Below are 16,597 nucleotides of genomic sequence, written 5' to 3' on the forward strand. Positions count from 1 at the left end.
TATATTTAGGGATGTAAAATTTTGAAGACTCGTCGGAGGGGAGGGGGGTGTCAGGACCTCGAGTCAAGGAATAACACAGTCCAATGATTCAGCAGTTTATTCCATAAGCATCATAAGGATCATAGGCAGTATACCATCTTTGCTAAGACTAACGTCTTAGCCCAGAGACTCTCCTTTTAACCCCTTGCTCCAACCATTACAATTCAGTTGCAAGCGCAGCAAATCAAATAGAGGGAACCAGGGTTTTGGCGGGACCCCCTCCCACCTTCCTTTGGAGTCCACCCCTAGTTTAGAGTCCAGGTATCTAATCTAAGCTTCCCCCAGCATCTGACCTTGAAGTCTGTGGAAACAGCTTACTTAATACATTCCCAAGATAAGCACACAGCAAGGATGAGCAAAGCAAGAATGCACTTAAGCAGATTGGTTATAGTACAAAACATGGCAAGAGGAATACAGAGGAGATGACTCTTGACGGGGGGGAGGGGGAACTTTTTTCCTAGGAAAAATGGAAATGTAGGGGAGAAATTAAAAATATATGAAAATACTTTCCTACAGAAAAACATAAGAAAAGCCATGTTGGATCAGGCCAATGACCCATCCAGTCCAACACTGTGTCACACAGTGGCCAAAAAAACCCCAAGTGCCATCAGGAGGTCCACCAGTAGGGCCAGGACACTGGAAGTCCTCCCACTGTGCCCACCGCCCCCCCAAGCACCAAGAATATAGAGCATCACTGCCCCAGATAGAGAGTTCCAACAATACGCCATGGCTAATAGCTATTGATGGACCTCTGCTCCATATGCTTGTCCAGTCCCCTCTTGAAGCTGTCTGTGCTTCTAAACCTAAACTACTTCTACTAGTTTAGCAGCATAAAATGCATCATTTACAATTTAGCATACAAAATTATACTCTTTGGTATATTTATGAAATTTAAAAGTATAAATACTTCTGTTTTCTATAAGAAAAATTGCAAGTATACTCAATACTCGAGAGGGAGTTGCAGATTGCTGCATGTTCTGCTACTGTAGAACATTTATTTAATTTTTGCTGTCTGAGGGAGGAAAAATGTGAAGGGAGAAAACAAATTCTGCCATAACATAAGGAATGAAAGTAATTTGTACAAAAACTCAATCTCAGTAGGTAGGACCTCCTGCATGTTTTGATATTCAGCTAAACTTTATAACATTGAAAACACTGAATAAAAAGTTGCGATGCTAGAGTATTTTAATGAGAATACATTATCATTGTTGCCGAAATGATGTAAACAAAAGAATACCTTAGAACTGTAGATTTGGAAGGGATCTCCAGGCTCATCTAGTCCAACCCCGTCTGCACAATGCAGGAAACTCCCCCCACCCACACACACACAGTAATACCTGCTCCACATCCAGAAGATGGCTTTTTTTTTTTTTTTTAAAGACAACTTCAGGCAAAACTGGACTGGAGAAAAATTACTGCCTGACCCCAAAGTGGCAAACAGCATTTCCCTGGGCTTGCAAGAAAGGGCCACAATGTAGTATGTGTCTATCGTATAAGAGTTTTTTCCCCAGAGAGACATCCTCATACTTCTAAATATACATCTTGGATTTTAACACTCATGCCTGGAGAAGCATTTTCACTTATTCTTAAAAAAAAAAAAATCACAGGAGTTTTTTAGTGCACTCCTTTGGAAAAACTGGAAAATATCCTTGAGAGGGGGGGAAACCAAGGAAATCCACCCACCCACCCCCCACCCCCCAATATTTTCCCACTTTCTCCCCCTGGCCTTTCAGATTTTGCCAGTGTTTTCAGTCTTCTCATAGTTGTGAACAAGCCACAGTTCCCCATGCCATAACAAAGAAGTAAAATCACTTCCAGAGTTGGAAATCACTTAAAGCTCTTGTAGCTATTGCTGCTGCAAATTTTATGCAAATTGATGCTGCAGAAAATTAGCTGGCTGACTTTACACACACACACACACACACACACACACACGTAACTATCACTGTCCAACTTTTATTGCAACTGATCTCCAAGTAGCGCTTGCCCTAGACTTCAGTTCTTTGCTGGTCTTCCCTGGCCCTGTTTTCTTTCATGCGTGCTAGGACCAGTAGCTTCAGGCATGGACAAGCATGCCCTGAACTCACAACCATACCAATTAAAATATGGTCCTAGTGATTAAAATGTTCCCGCCCATTAATTAAGTGATGCTTCAACTAGTCCAGCAACTAAACTGATTTAAAAAATCCTAAATATCGGCAACAAGCATATTTTAGTTGCTCTGTTTAGATAGTTTGCCACATTCAGCTTTTTCTTGGCACTGAGCTTGAGTTATTTTGGGGAGGGGGAAATGAACTGTAGGGTAAACAAAGGGCTGGGAATCAGAGGGATCTGCTTCAGAGTGGTTGTAAAAATAAACAAACCCAATAGTTGAGCTCATCTTAAGTCTTGTCATGTAGGCTTCCCAACCCCCAAACCAACAATGGTTTCTGTCAAGTAACATCCCACACCATTTCAGTGCATGTGTTGGTCAATGCTGAGAGAATTAGTTTAGCAGAAGGGCAAGGATGACACACGCCAGACTGAATGCAAGTCTTGGCTTTGACCCATCTTGGTTTTTAGCAGCTGCCCTGTAGCCACAGCCTGGCATTGTTGGGTTAGGCATTGTGCCAGCCGATGCCAGGCTCTGTTCTGTTAGGTTTTTGTGATTCCCTCAGGACATTAGTTGTGCTCTTTAAAAAAAAAAAAGACTGAAAGAGGAACTGTTAATATTTTGTCCTTCAGATGAATTAGTCAAATGACAGCAGCATGGCTTGGCTTTCCTATGATGGCACAAGTTGCTCCCTTCGTTCTTGAAGTTAAGGTTTTCTGGACAGATGGCAAAGATCTTCATGGTGTTCAGATACAATGGAGAGCAGTGTAGGGAGGAGTTAAAGGCAAACATTGGCTTTTGAGGAGAAAGGGCATGTTACCTTGGATCTGTTTGCCCCGACGACATAGCAGCCATCTTGACAGTGCTTATTCTGCATTATTTGGCTGGGAATGGTCCTTGAAAGCTGGAGAGAGTGGTATCTCTCCCCCATCCTTAGGAGATTACTGTGGGTTTAAAAAGCAACCCCCCCCCAAAAAAAAAAGAAGAAAGAAAAAGCTGAATGAATCAGAACAGTACTTTCATAGTAGTAATTGGAACTTGACTGGAGGCTTTCCCTGCCATTTCTACATGCTAAAATTTCCCCATCCTGCACTCCTCCCCCCCCCCCACAAAAAAAATAACATTTCTGGAAATGTTGCTTTCATACCCCTTTGGGGTAGTGAAAGAAGCGATGAAGAAGCCTTTGCTCACTACTTTCCCTTCAGGACAGAATCAGCCTCTTTTGGATGTAGGCTACATAAGACGAGCAAGGTACAAAATTAAGCACCCTTGATGTCAGTTGCTAATATTGTCTGCCAATACTTGTTGTTCTTGTTTGTTTTAACTTAGAGGCTAATTTTTTTTCCCTTCCCCCAGCTTCATAAACATTGTTAATTGCGGGGATGGGGAGAATAAAATGTTGAGTTATTGCTGCATCTTGTATTGATTGCACTGTGGACTTTAAAAAATTTTTTACAAAATGTATATGCCACTTCAAGGAGACTCACAAGTAAAACAATACAGTAAAATCTTTAAATGACAGCATGCAAGTGAGCCAGGGCATCCTAACAGTGTTCTGCAGCTTAAAATGGTGAGTCATAAATCAGCCCTCCATTAAAATGGCTTAAAGATGGAGGGGCCCTCAGTTAAAACCCTGGGTAAGAAGAAGAAGAAGAAGAATATATTGGATTTATGTCCCGCCCTCCACTCCGAAGAGTCTCAGAGCGGCTCACAATCTCCTTTATCTTCCTCCCCCACAACAGACACCCTGTGAGGTGGGTGGGGCTGGAGAGGGCTCTCACAATAGCTGCCCTTTCAAGGACAACCTCTGCCAGAGCTATGGCTGACCCAAGGCCAATTCAGCAGGTGCAACTGGAGGAGTGGGGAATCAAACCCGGTTCTCCCAGATAAGAGTCCGCACACTTAACCACTACACCAAACTGGTAAAAAGAGATGTTTTGACCTAGTGCCTGAAAGAAGAGTTAGATAGGTAAGGTACCTCAGTTAAGAGAAAGCCTTGTCTCCCAGTGTCCCCTCTAAGCTGAGTTAGTCTGAGTTAGCTCACAGTTTTTTAGCCTCCAAATGACATATTTTTGTCTTAGCTCAGGAAAAATGGTCACAGAGCAAACTAATTTATGCAGTAGCTCACAACTAACGCCAGTAGCTCACAAAGCAGAATTTTTGCTCACAAGACTCCACAGCTTAGAGGGAGATAATGCCATCTATCTAACTTCTGCCAGTTCTTTGACCTGTTCTGTCTTTTGCAGATTTTCACTTCCCAGTTAGGTATAATACTGTGTCAAAAACTAAATGTAGACTTGATTAGTACTATTTTGCATGCCTGTGTTTGTGTTTTTCACAGCTAAGTTCAGATTTTTTTTTCTTATTTTAGAATAGTTACTTACATAATATGTGCTGGCTGCACATTGTTTTCTGTATCTCAGGTATGCAAATGGCCACTTGTCTGCTTACCTGTTGCAGTTAAGACCAGCTGAACAGATCTTGCAGAAGTTAGTGCCTCCTTTCCTTTCCCTTTCCCCTTTTTCCCTTCCCTTCCCTTCCAGTAAATAAGGTAGCCATGGTGATAGAAATCATTGAGGATGTGTTCACAAGGCTGTTGTTTTATATGATGTGGAAAAATGGCCAAAGTGTTTTCTGCAGTTAACATTTCCAGTAATGCAAAGGTAATTCATCAGTTGGTCACAGCCTTTGAGTAGGAGACTGTTCATGGAATGCTTTTCAGTGCTGTAGGCTGCTCTTATTGGTTACACCATGGTTTTGGTTTCTCTTAACGCTTCTTAAATAGGTGGTGTGGTTATATAGAGTAAAAGGCAATGGACTTACTGTTTTGGAGGGTAACAAGCCCCCGTAGCAACACTGCATAGCTGCAGTTTGGGGTTCCCCTTAACATTTCTGGGACCTCAAAGAGAAGGTCTCATAGGTCTCTCCCACTTAAGGAAGAATTGTATTGACTCTAAGAGCTTTGGGCATATTCTGTAGCAAAACCCAGGCCTGTTTTGGGACTTCAGACAAACCATGGAAGATGAGAGGGTTTATGTAACTTCCTTACAGATTGGGAAAGGGAGGAAAGCAGATAAGACTATTTATCAGTGAGATTTCTTCTAACACTGCCTTACTGTACCACCCTTTCTGCAGGTGCGTGGTGGCAGTGTGATACCCATAAGAGGGGAGAGCCCAAGAAGACAGCGTGGAGGCCTGCGCCTGTGAAGGATGCTGAAGAAAAGCAGTCTGGTTCTCTGGGGCGTGGTGCTTTTTGTGGCTTGGAATGCCCTGATCCTGTTCTTCTTGTGGACCCGGCCTCAGTCTCTCTCAGACCACAGCCATCTCACCGAGGAAGTAATCCGTCTGGCTCAGGACGCTGAATCAGAGCTAGAACGCCAGAAGGACCTTTTGCAGCAAATCTACCGCTACAGTGCCCTCTGGAGCAGGCGGAAGGCTAGTGAGGCCAGGCTTCACCCACCGGTTGCTGCATCAGCCCAACCTTCTACAGCCGCTCCTTTGTCCCGTCACTCTCAAATCTCTCCAGATGCTGTATTGCCGGTGCTGGTAATCGCCTGTGACCGCAGCACAGTCCGCCGTTGCCTCGACAAGCTGCTGCATTACCGTCCCTCGCAGGAGCGGTTCCCCATCATTGTGAGCCAGGACTGTGGGCACGACGAGACAGCCAGGGTCATCGCCTCCTATGGAGATGCTATCATGCACATCAAGCAGCCCAACCTGAGTGACATCCCTGTGCCCACCGATCACCGGAAGTTCCAGGGCTACTACAAGATTGCCCGGCACTATCACTGGGCCCTGAGCCAGGTCTTTCGGACCTTCCAGTACCAAGCAGCCATTGTGGTGGAAGATGACCTGGAAGTGGCCCCAGACTTCTTTGAATACTTCCAGGCAGCTTTTCCTCTCCTGCTGGCTGACCCAACCCTTTGGTGTGTGTCTGCCTGGAATGATAATGGCAAGGAACAGATGGTCGATGCTGCCCATCCGGAACTTCTCTACCGTACCGATTTTTTCCCCGGCTTGGGCTGGCTTCTGCTGTCTGACTTGTGGAACGAGCTGGAGCCCAAGTGGCCCAAGGCCTTCTGGGATGATTGGATGCGGCAGCCTGAACAACGGCAGGGCCGTTCGTGCATCAGGCCTGAAGTGTCGCGCACCATGACTTTTGGCCGCAAGGGTGTGAGCCACGGTCAGTTCTTTGACCAGCACCTGAAGTTTATCAAGCTCAATGACCACTTCGTGCCTTTCACCCAGATGGACCTTTCTTACCTCAAGAAGGATGAGTACGACCACTCATTCCTGGACCAAGTTTACGGCGCCCCTGAACTGCGGGTGGAAGAGCTGCAGGGTAACCGGCGCCGGGAGTTGGGCACCGTCCGAGTGCAGTATACCACTCGTGACTCCTTTAAAGCCTTTGCAAAGGCTTTGGGTGTCATGGACGACCTCAAGTCGGGAGTGCCTCGCGCCGGCTACCGGGGCATTGTCAGCTTCCTTTACCAAAGCCGGCGTGTTTACTTAGCACCCCCTTCTGACTGGACAGGCTATGACCCCAGCTGGAGTTAGCAGCTGATGATCTTGAAGCATGTTGGACTCTAGAGGGGGAGGGGGGTGCTTGAGGTGGGGAGGGATGGGAGGGAAAACTCTGTATTTTTTTTTCCTGTGTGGCATTCGAGTGCATTCCAGAGATGAGGCTTGTTTTTGTGCACTTAAAATACCAGATAGGGCGGGATGGGTGGTTAAGAGATATTCTGATGCCCCACCTGAGGGGGCAAGGTGGAGCATTCTGAGTGTTCTCGGTTTTTCTCTCCAGTGCCTATCCTCCTTTTTTAATTTTTATTTTGATGTGGCGGTCTGTTTACTTGTTGGATCCTTGGTGGCTTCTCTGAGTTGGTGATTTGAGGTCAAAGCCAACACTGAACCAAAGCATCAACCTGATGAGGTTTTCCCCAGCATCATTAGAGCTATTGCAGGCCCAAGCAAGTTGCAACTCAGCAAACCGAATGCAGCCCCATCAACTTTGGGTAGCCAAGGTCATCTTCTGCGTTTGCAGTTCCAGGCACATGAAGGCGGAAGGCCGAGTGATTGTCTGCCGTACTCGGCTGACAACACTGCTCACTGGGTCACAGTTGGTCCAGACCTGATCTGTAGAGAGGAAGCAAGGGCCTCTTCCTCACCTCTTGGCTACCCAGTTAGTTCTCATCTTAAACGCAGGTTTTGAAGGCAGGAAGCTCCTTTTGATGATCTTTAAGCCCCTTTTGAAAGATCATCCGTATTGACTGTATTAGCCTCTTTTGCAATTGAATTACTACTTTAATCATCTTGGGTGGGACAGTGGGGAAGAGGAGGGCACTGATAAAAGCCAAGGGAGTGTCATTCAGTAAATCTAGAGTGGTGAGCCATGTTGACCGCTCCCACCTGGAGGTTAAAGTAGACTGGGGCAAGGAGAGCTTCATGCTGAGGCCTGTTCGCTTTAGTCGAAATGGTTCACTTTGAAAGAGGAAGCTGCTTTTCCTACAGCTCTCTCTTCATTCTCTTTTCTGGTTCTGAGGTGTGCACAGTCATCACTTGACACTCCGCGCTTCTCAAAGGAACGTCCAGTCAGCTGGCCAGACAAACAGAACCTTCCTGGGTTGTAGCATTTCATATGGCAGGTCTGGAAATTAAATGTCTTTTGAAAGCCCCTCAGCATGAATGTGTGTGTGGAACCAGCATGTTTGGTGAGAGGGCTGTGAATTAGCTCCACCATCCGGCATGCTAGGGGTGTGTGTTTGTGTGAAATGTTATACATGGAAGAGTATTCAAATTTAGGCTCCCCCCCACCATCTGCAGTCTGAATTGCTACAGTGGAAGATGGACTATATCCTGTGGGATTTCTGGTTGTCTGTCCGCTCTGAGTATCTTCTGTAGCCACATTATAGAAAAGCTGTGTAGTGATCAGAGAGGCTGACTCACTATGGTTCCAATAGGTGGTAAGCATGGAGATGTGTCCCGCCCCCCGCAAGGCTGCCTTAATTCTGTTTGATGGGGGGGGGGGGGCAGTGTTCTTTCCTAAATGAATCCCATTGTAAGGACAGTGCTCTTTCCTCAACAAACCAGATTGCATCGCTTGCCCCTCGGTGGCATTTCCTTGAAACTAGTTTTTGGAGCTGCCGCGTTAGAACTAGTCACCGCCACATCAGTCGGAGGAATCGGGAGAGAATTCCGGGGGCCTCAGAAGGGGCTCTCCAGTGTGGGGGGTCCAGCCTTAGTCAGTGGTGTGGAATCCCCCTTCTCCATCCGAGCCTTGAGGAGGAGGTGCTGTTAAGCTGCTGCAGAGCCACTTGAAGATGTGGGTGTGGGGATGGGGCTTCAGACTTCATTTGGCCAAAATTCAGACCACACCAAAGGGCAATATTTTGTTTGGATGCTGTATTGCTTTTGTCTCTTCTTTTTCTTTTTTTTTAAAAAAACCTGTCCCCATGGTGAGTGGAGGACAAAAGATGCTGTTTCTGCTTTGGAATTGGATTTCAGTCAGGAATGTCCTGTGAATCAGGTTCAGTGAATAGAGAGTGCGAGTGTGTGTGTGTGTGTGTGTGTTGAGGGGGAAGAGGAGCTCTTCCTTCCACTTCTTGGTTCTTGTGACTGATGGTGGGAGGAGGAGATATGGTGCCTTGAGGTGTGTGGTGGATGGAGTGGGATTACAATGAAGGATTTGATTTCTCTAGTTTGTTTCCAGCTATGATCTGGCAACCCACCTGCATGGCTGTCAAGCATTGCAATTGCTAGGGAAGGAGGGGTTGTGCTGTTGAGGAGGGTGTAACTTCTAAAGGGGGCTTAATTTTAGAGGTTGGACCTCAGTGAAGAAATACGTCTGGATGAGGGGTTGTTGGAATGGATTCGGTTTGGAAAAAGGAAAAATATAGGAGCAGGATTTATCTTCATATATGTGGATGGTTGTCTTTTCAGGGCAAAAGAAAGCCTTCAAGGAGGAGATTCCTTGTGTCCTTTCTGCGTTTTTTGAGTGTACAGGAATAGGTATGATCTCCTAGAGCATGCAACAGGAGGAGGAGTGTGTGTGTTGGATGTTCTGTCTGGTGCTCTCACCAGCCCTTAATCCCAGCTACTGGACACTTCTGTCAGGCGCCCTGCAGCATCAAAACTGAAAGTGACTCCAAGGCTGTTCTCACGTGTGGCTGTACATCCCGATCACAAGGAGCACCTCCAACAGTGAACTCTCCCATCTGTGAAAGACAGCAGGGAGGGGGTGGGTGTCATTCTGCTGGGAGGGTGTGCCTGGAGAGGGATTATGCTCTGCTCCCATCTGCTTCCTCCTTCCCTCCTGAAGGGTGCAGGCCCAAAGTCAGAATTCCTGAGTAGAGCAGGTAAGAGGAGGCCAGCAAAGCTGCCTCTCTTCTGCTGCGTCAGCTCACCTTGCCAGCACCTCTGCCCTCTTTCCAGGAAGGAATCAGTCCATCCCTCTGTAAAACCCTGAAGGGTTTCTCTGTCACATGCACTTTTCCCCGCTGTTGCCACCAAAGGTGGCAGATGGACAGTGTTTTAAGAAACTGTATTCCTGTATAAAAACAGCCTGATCCATGAGGACTTCTCTCCCTTCCTCCCTTCTCCGTTTTTTTGGATGGCATAATCCTGTGTAAGTGCTTCATTCATACCATCTGTCGCCCATCCTTTCTCCTGTGGTGTTTTGTTCTAGCTCATGGTGCTATTTCCCTCTTTTTCCATTCCAGGCAGTAGGTTTAGGTGAAGAGCAATGGGAAGGGGCCAGTGGAGACCCCAAGAATAAGAGTAAGATTATGAGTCCCTGGGGGAGAATTCACTTGCAGCCTTCAAGGTGTCCGTTCCCCCCCTCCCCTTCCCTAGCCTTCTTCCATTTATGGAACTGTCTGTCTGGAAACAATTACCAGCTTGAAATAAAATTGTGTAAATTTGGGGCAGGTGAGCAACACCATTTGCTGGAGAGATGCTCTTTTAATGTCCAAATTTCAACCTGTGAAAGACGAGTTCAAAAATACAAAAACTTATTTTCCAGAATAAAATGATAATAAAAAATATTGGTTCTTTTCCAATAAACTGTGCCTCTGGTTGTTGTTGAATCCTTTAGTCTCTGACTAGATCAGTCCAGGCAGTGTTAAGCAAATGGGCCTTAAAAACACAAGAGTGGGCTTGTTGGTTCAGACCAGTGATCCATCTGGCTCAATCTTTTGTTGCTAACAAAGCTTATGGGGCTGCTTGTGGGACGCTCACCAGCAGGGCACCATAGGAATTGCAGGACTAGAAGTACGCAGCTGGAGTAAAATCACACAGCCTTTCAAGTGTGGAGTTTGATTTTTAGCCATGGTAACTGTCTTTCATCCTCTTTACGAGATGTGAAATGAAGGGCTGGGCTTTGGGTTGTGCTAACCTCAGTGATTCCTGATATCAGCGAAGCCTTGATCTTTGCATTCTAATTTGGCTTGGAATTGTGCTGTCCCTCCTAGCAGAATTGGCACTGAAGTATGAAATTAGATGCAGAAAAATGGGGATTCTGGAAAGTGGTAGGTTTTCAAGGAAACCACAAGAATAACCTTTGAATGTGATTTCAGTGCATTAAACGTGTTTGTCCTTTCATGACTGGTTTCCATACCTCCATCCCACCTGTCCTCATTGATCTACTGCTGTTTCAGTTGTCCTTTACTTCCCCACTCAGATACTTTGCAATCTGAGGTTTATGCAAAATAACTGTTTACATGTTTGCATAATTTAGTTCCAGTTGCCAGACAAGACCTCCCAAACAAACTTCTGCATTAAAAATTGTCATATTTGAGTAAGAATATGGCAGTCTTTCAGTGTTTCAGGAGTGCAGCCTACATTCTAGTGTTGCAAGTCCCCCCACCCCACTCGCCTTACGAGTTCTTTACTTCAAACTTTACCAGAGGGTTCCAGTTTTCATACACAAACATACTTAATTGAAAGGCTTGGATTTGGCAGGATGCCATTTGTAACTGGAGAATATTAGAACAAAGTTGGAATCCAGTGGCACTTTTAAGGCCAACAAAGTTTTATTCAAGGTATGAGCTTTTGTGAGCAAGCACACTTTCTCAGAGAACGTTAGTAATTCTCAATTAGACTGCCCTACTTCTGCCTCACAGAGCTGCTCCTCCTCTTCAAGGAGGCTCTAGCAAAGAAGTGTTTTTTCTTGCAGTGAGTTGGAGCCTGTTGGATTTTCTGCTTGATCTTACCTACACCTACCTCCACTGCATCGCTTCTCTTTACATGGGTAGTCCTTTTGTTGATCCTTAGTCAAAAAGCTGGCATAACAGTCCACTCAGCATTCCCCTACCATTTTTAGTGGAGCAGTTATAGTCATGAACATCAGGGATTAAAGATGGACACAAACCATGAAAATTGAGGTTGTTTCAGTGCGTGGGGCTGCACAAACCACAAACCTTCCCATTTACTAAACCAGTTCCTTTTGTGAGGTTCATGAGTGGACACCCTATGAACTAGAGAGGCCAAACTTACAGTGAGTCTCCTCTACCTCCCCTCGAAGTTTGGTGAAGATTGGATTGGAGGGGGGTGAGTTATGCCCCCCCAGAGCAGGTGCCCCCAGGAAATCAGGCTCAGGAGTGTGTCAAATGCCCTCCCCCTGCAAGCTAGAGACATCACACAGTGGACCTCCCTGGGATGCCCCTCTATTTGTCCTCCAAGTTTGGTGAGGCTTAACTTTGGGGGATGGAGTAGCAGCTGCTCAATGTAGGTGCCCCCAGGAAAGTGCTTTTGGGGGAAATCAGGCTCAGGAGTGTGTCAAATGCCCTCCCCCTGCAAGCTAGAGACATCACACAGTGGACCTCCCTGGGATGCCCCTCTATTTGTCCTCCAAGTTTGGTGAGGCTTAACTTTGGGGGATGGAGTAGCAGCTCCTCAATGTAGGTGACTCCAGGGAAGTGCTCTCTGGGAATATCACAGCTGCAGGTTCTGGAGTGTATAGAATGGAACCCCTGCAAGGTAGAGACATCAAACCTCTCCAGGATGCCCCTATACATGCTCTCCATAGATCAGAATGAGAGCTCTCTTACTGGCAGCCAGTGTTGCCTTTGTGCTTTGGAGAGTCAGTACTGGTGTTTCCAGGGCTGCAGAAGTCCTCCCCCACCCCTTGCTCTGATGATTGTAATTGATCTGTGCCAGTGAGTCTACCATGGACACCATGACATGCACCACCATGAACTGGCTAGACCGGGGTATCAAACACATGGCCTGGGGGCCAGATCAAGTTCCCGGAGGGCTCCTATCAGGCCCACGAGTAAGTCTGCTTCCTTCTCCCTCTCTCTCGCTTCTTTATGTGTCAACAGCTTGCTTTGCCAGGATTTCTCAAATTGCACAGAACCTATAGAGCAAAACCTATTTCCCCCATTAGCTGAAGCTCCTCTCTTGGGGAGGATGTTGGCGGGGGGGGGGGCAGAGCTTGTTTTGATACTGACCATTATGTTGCAAGAGTGCTAATACTTTATGTTTTATTTTAAGGGTTTTTTTTAAAAAAATCTTTGTGTTTGTGTCCTTGATAGTTATATCTCCGCTATCTAGCATAACATTTTATGACACACATGGCCTGCCTTGACATCTCATTTATGTCAGATCCAGCCGTCATAACAAATGCCCCTGGCCTAGACCTCCAAAAACCACATGGAGGGTCATGGGTGGTTGGGCTCATGAACCTCAGGTCATGAACTCGTGATTTTTGTCATGGTTTATGCCCATCCCTATTAGGGCTGCTTCTGGCTTGGTTGGTTTTGTTCTGTGATGACAAAGGGTTAAACCTATTTAATTTAATTTTTCAATTTATACCCTGCCGTATCCCGCAAGCGGGCTCTGGGGCAGCTTACAACATTAAGAAACCTTACAAAACATCAAACAAACTACATCCAAACTAGATAATCTCATAATTACAGAACTGACAAAAACTATGATCCACATCATTGGCAACGAGTCATAGACCACATATAGGCTGGTAATGTTCAGCATAACAAGCATAAGGTGCTGGGGGGAGCGATGATTTCAGGGGACACCCACTGGATCAATTAAAAGCTTGGTGGAAGAGCTCTGTTTTACAGGCCCTACGAATCTTAGATAAGTCACGCAGGGCCCGGATCTCCAGCAGGAGCTCATTCCACCAGGTAGAGGCCCGGACCAAAAAGGCCCTGGCCCTATGTTTCTACCATACTTGTGTATCTCTCTCTCTTTTTGGGGGTGGTTTTATTTTTCAAAGTGCACTTTTCCTGAGGAAACAGGACAGCTGATGCTGGGTAAAGAGCACGTGCATTCAGTAGCTCCTGAGGCAAGTGAAGGGCTGTGCTTGCCCATCTTCCAACCAATTCCCCCCTCAAATCACAGCCAACTTATGGCAACCCCGTAAGATCTGCAAGGCAAGAGGTGTTTGGCCGCTGCCTGCCTCTGCATAGCAATCCTGAAGTTCCTTTGATTTTCTCCCATCCAAATACCGTCTAAGGTCAACCCTGCTTAGCTTCCAAGTTCTAATGTGACTGGGCTAAGCTGGGCTGTCCAGGTCAGGGCTCTGGACAGCCTGTAGTAGCGCCTGTATCCTGTCACCTGGTTCTTCAGCCCACATGTGGAATGCTCAAAAGCAGTACAGAAACTCTTAAGTGCTTCACACACCTTACCTTACATTCAATAAGACAGCAGGCCTTGAATTCAGCAGAAGCTCACAGGAGCACAGCTCCTGAACCTTTCTGAGGGTTCCCCCTCTTCCTCCCCACCTACCTTGCCCATTGAGTGCAGCTGCATAGCAATCCCTGGATTAGGAGAACAGGCAGCTAGCCAGCCAGCCACCAGAAGCTTTGCCACACCCTAGCAGCCCTCATTAACCCCTAGTGAAGCCCACACCACCCTTTCTCTACTTTTTATGTGATTTTTGGCAGCGGTTGGCTTGCTGGACTTTTGAGTGTGGGGCCCCAGCCAAGGAGAGCCCCAGGTGAGTGAGGCCTGCTTGCACTGACTGGATCTCTAGCCAGCCCAAGCAGGCCTCACTCGCCCAGGACTCTCCTTTCTTGTGTCATGTTGCTATTGGCTGGGGGGAGATAGCATATGCTAATGAGTTGTGCTAATGAGCTCCACCACCTATTTTTCTACAAAACGACCCCTGCCCCAAATGAGGTGGCATTAAATTAATTCCTATGGATTCCCCTGCCTGACCAGCAAGGCTATGTCAGCCCACCTTTAGCATTCCTCTCAGCATAAATGCAGATGTGGTTTGTTTTTACATTAAGTTTGTTGGCTTTGGGAATAACTTCAGCTTCTGTGCAAAAGAAATACAAAGCAAAAAAGAAAGGTCTCAGATCTCCTCTATGATTCTATAATTTTTTGGCAAGGCCCAAGCTTCCAGGCAGCTTAAAACATCACTGCCAATGAAAAGAATGGTGGCTTTTAAAAAACCAGGAGAAAAGAATGTTTCCCAACTAAAACTGGCTATTAAAGGAAACACAGCTAGTGCCTGCTCCAATGAAAAGGTTGTGGCTGTGCTTCTCTAATAGTCCAATGTTTAAAAGCAGGCATTAGCCTAAGTAGGTCAAGATGGACGAGGGATTCTTTCTCAGTAATTTAAAATGATCTCCTCTATCTTGGAGGTGCTCCCTGAATGGGATGCGCTTTCAGCTTCTGGACTTTCCATGCCATGGAGCCAAAAGGCACAAAATGTGACATTGAGGGTGTGTCACTTTTGATCTTGCGGGTGGTTACAGGGCACCCTTTCTCTACCTACTTGCTGCTGTGAAGTGCTCTATGGAAATCACAGTATCTCATTACCTAGTTTGGATCAGCCTTTGTTGATATGGTACGGTGAGCATCTCTGCAGGCTCTTGATTAAGCAATTTTATATGCCAGAGAATTAGAACTGATGGGTCCCAACATCTGTGCTGCCCCTCTCCCAGCCTAAAGACACAGCTGTCCACCAGGCAGTAACACACAATGTTCAGTCTAACGTGGCCTTGAGCACATGCTCTGGAACAGATGCTGACCCAAATGGTTCCAGATGTTTCCTGCCAGTGGGCCAACCTCACTGTGTGGAAAAGGGACAAGGGAAAAAGAAAATTTTCCATCCTGACTCAAGCTTGATCGATCATCTACTAATCAACAAGTAAAAAAAGCATCAATTGTGTTACAAAAGAGATTCAATTGTGTTCCACAGAGCTGAGGATGCTAGTGGTGATCCCTGAAGGAGAGGGGCAGAGTGCCTGGTGCAACAGCTGAACATGTATTTTTATACCCAGAAGGTCTCCAGTCTAGACTTTGGCAACTCCAGTCAAGGCAGGTTATGGGAAGCCCCTTCTCTGCCTCAGACCCTAGAGAACTGCTACTAGTTGGGGTAGACAATGCTGAACAAGATAAACTAGTCTGCTGACTCAGTATAAGGCTGCTTTCCATCCTTTGAGGAAGGTGGGTGGGTGGGGGGAGAGAACTTGAGTATATTTCAATAATTATGCCTTGAAAGAATGCTACATCACCAAGTTCAGGCTCAAATCAAGCTCATTTGGAATCATGCTGAAGGTAGGTGTCAACTTATTCCTGCTTTCGAATTTGGTGTACAAATCTGGATAATTCAGGGTTTGGGAAGGGGGTGTCCCAGAAAAATAACACATTGATGACTTAATCCTGACTATATTATAATGTAAACTTAAGAGCTCTTCTGGATCTGACCAGTGGTGCATCTATTCCAGCATCCTGTCTCACATAGTGGCCCACCAGGTATTCTGGAAAACTAACAATAGGGCATAGAGGCTAAGACCTTCCTCTGATATTAAGAACATAAGAAAAAACATGTTGGATCAAGCCAATGGTCCATCCAGTCCAACACTGTGTCATACAGTGGCCAAAACCTAGGTGCCGTTAAGTGGTCTACTGGAGGGGCCAAAACTCCAGAAGACTTTCCTTTGTTGCCCCCCAAGCATCAGGAATACAAAGTATCACTGCCCCCGACAGTGTTCCATCTATGCCTTGTGGCTAATAGCCACTCATGGACCTTTGCTCCTGGTGTTCGTCCAATCTCCTCTTGACACTGTCTATGCTTGCAGCCGCCACCACTTTCTGTGGCAGTGAATTCCACATCTTAATTACTCTTTGGATGAAGAACTACTTCCTTTTTTCTGTTCTAAGCCTACTGCTCATTGGTTTCATTGAGTGTGAGCTCTTGTATTGTGAGAAAGGAGCAGGACCAGATCTACATGTTTTTTGAGGGGGGGCAAAATTAAAAAATGGCGCCCCCTTATGGGCTATTCTATCTTATGGTCCCATAGAATACAACGGACTCCATACCCAATTTGGCACCCACCCCCCTCCATCGGCCCCTGGAACAAGCACCCCCCTCTGCCCCCCCTCCAATCCGGCCCTGAAAGGGAGAAAAGGATTTCTTTCTCTGCCTTCTCTATCCCATGCATAATTTCCAATCACTTGTATTCTGAAGCTTACTGCCTCTAAATGTGGAGGTCC

General features: G+C 46.3%; 1 protein-coding gene across 1 annotated transcript in view; it reads left to right on the forward strand.

The window, feature by feature from the left end:
• The window catches only part of MGAT1 (alpha-1,3-mannosyl-glycoprotein 2-beta-N-acetylglucosaminyltransferase), a 39,763-nt gene extending 31,202 nt beyond the window's left edge, over positions 1–8,561 (forward strand). Inside the window, exon 3 of the mRNA XM_060239239.1 lies at positions 5,267–8,561. Coding sequence (XP_060095222.1) covers positions 5,342–6,688 — 1,347 coding nt within the window. The 5' untranslated portion in view covers positions 5,267–5,341 and the 3' untranslated portion in view covers positions 6,689–8,561. The remainder of the gene's footprint in view (positions 1–5,266) is intronic.
• Positions 8,562–16,597: the final 8,036 nt, after the last annotated feature.

Source organism: Heteronotia binoei, chromosome 5 (assembly GCF_032191835.1).
Source record: "Heteronotia binoei isolate CCM8104 ecotype False Entrance Well chromosome 5, APGP_CSIRO_Hbin_v1, whole genome shotgun sequence".
In the NCBI taxonomy this organism is placed as follows: domain Eukaryota; kingdom Metazoa; phylum Chordata; class Lepidosauria; order Squamata; family Gekkonidae; genus Heteronotia; species Heteronotia binoei.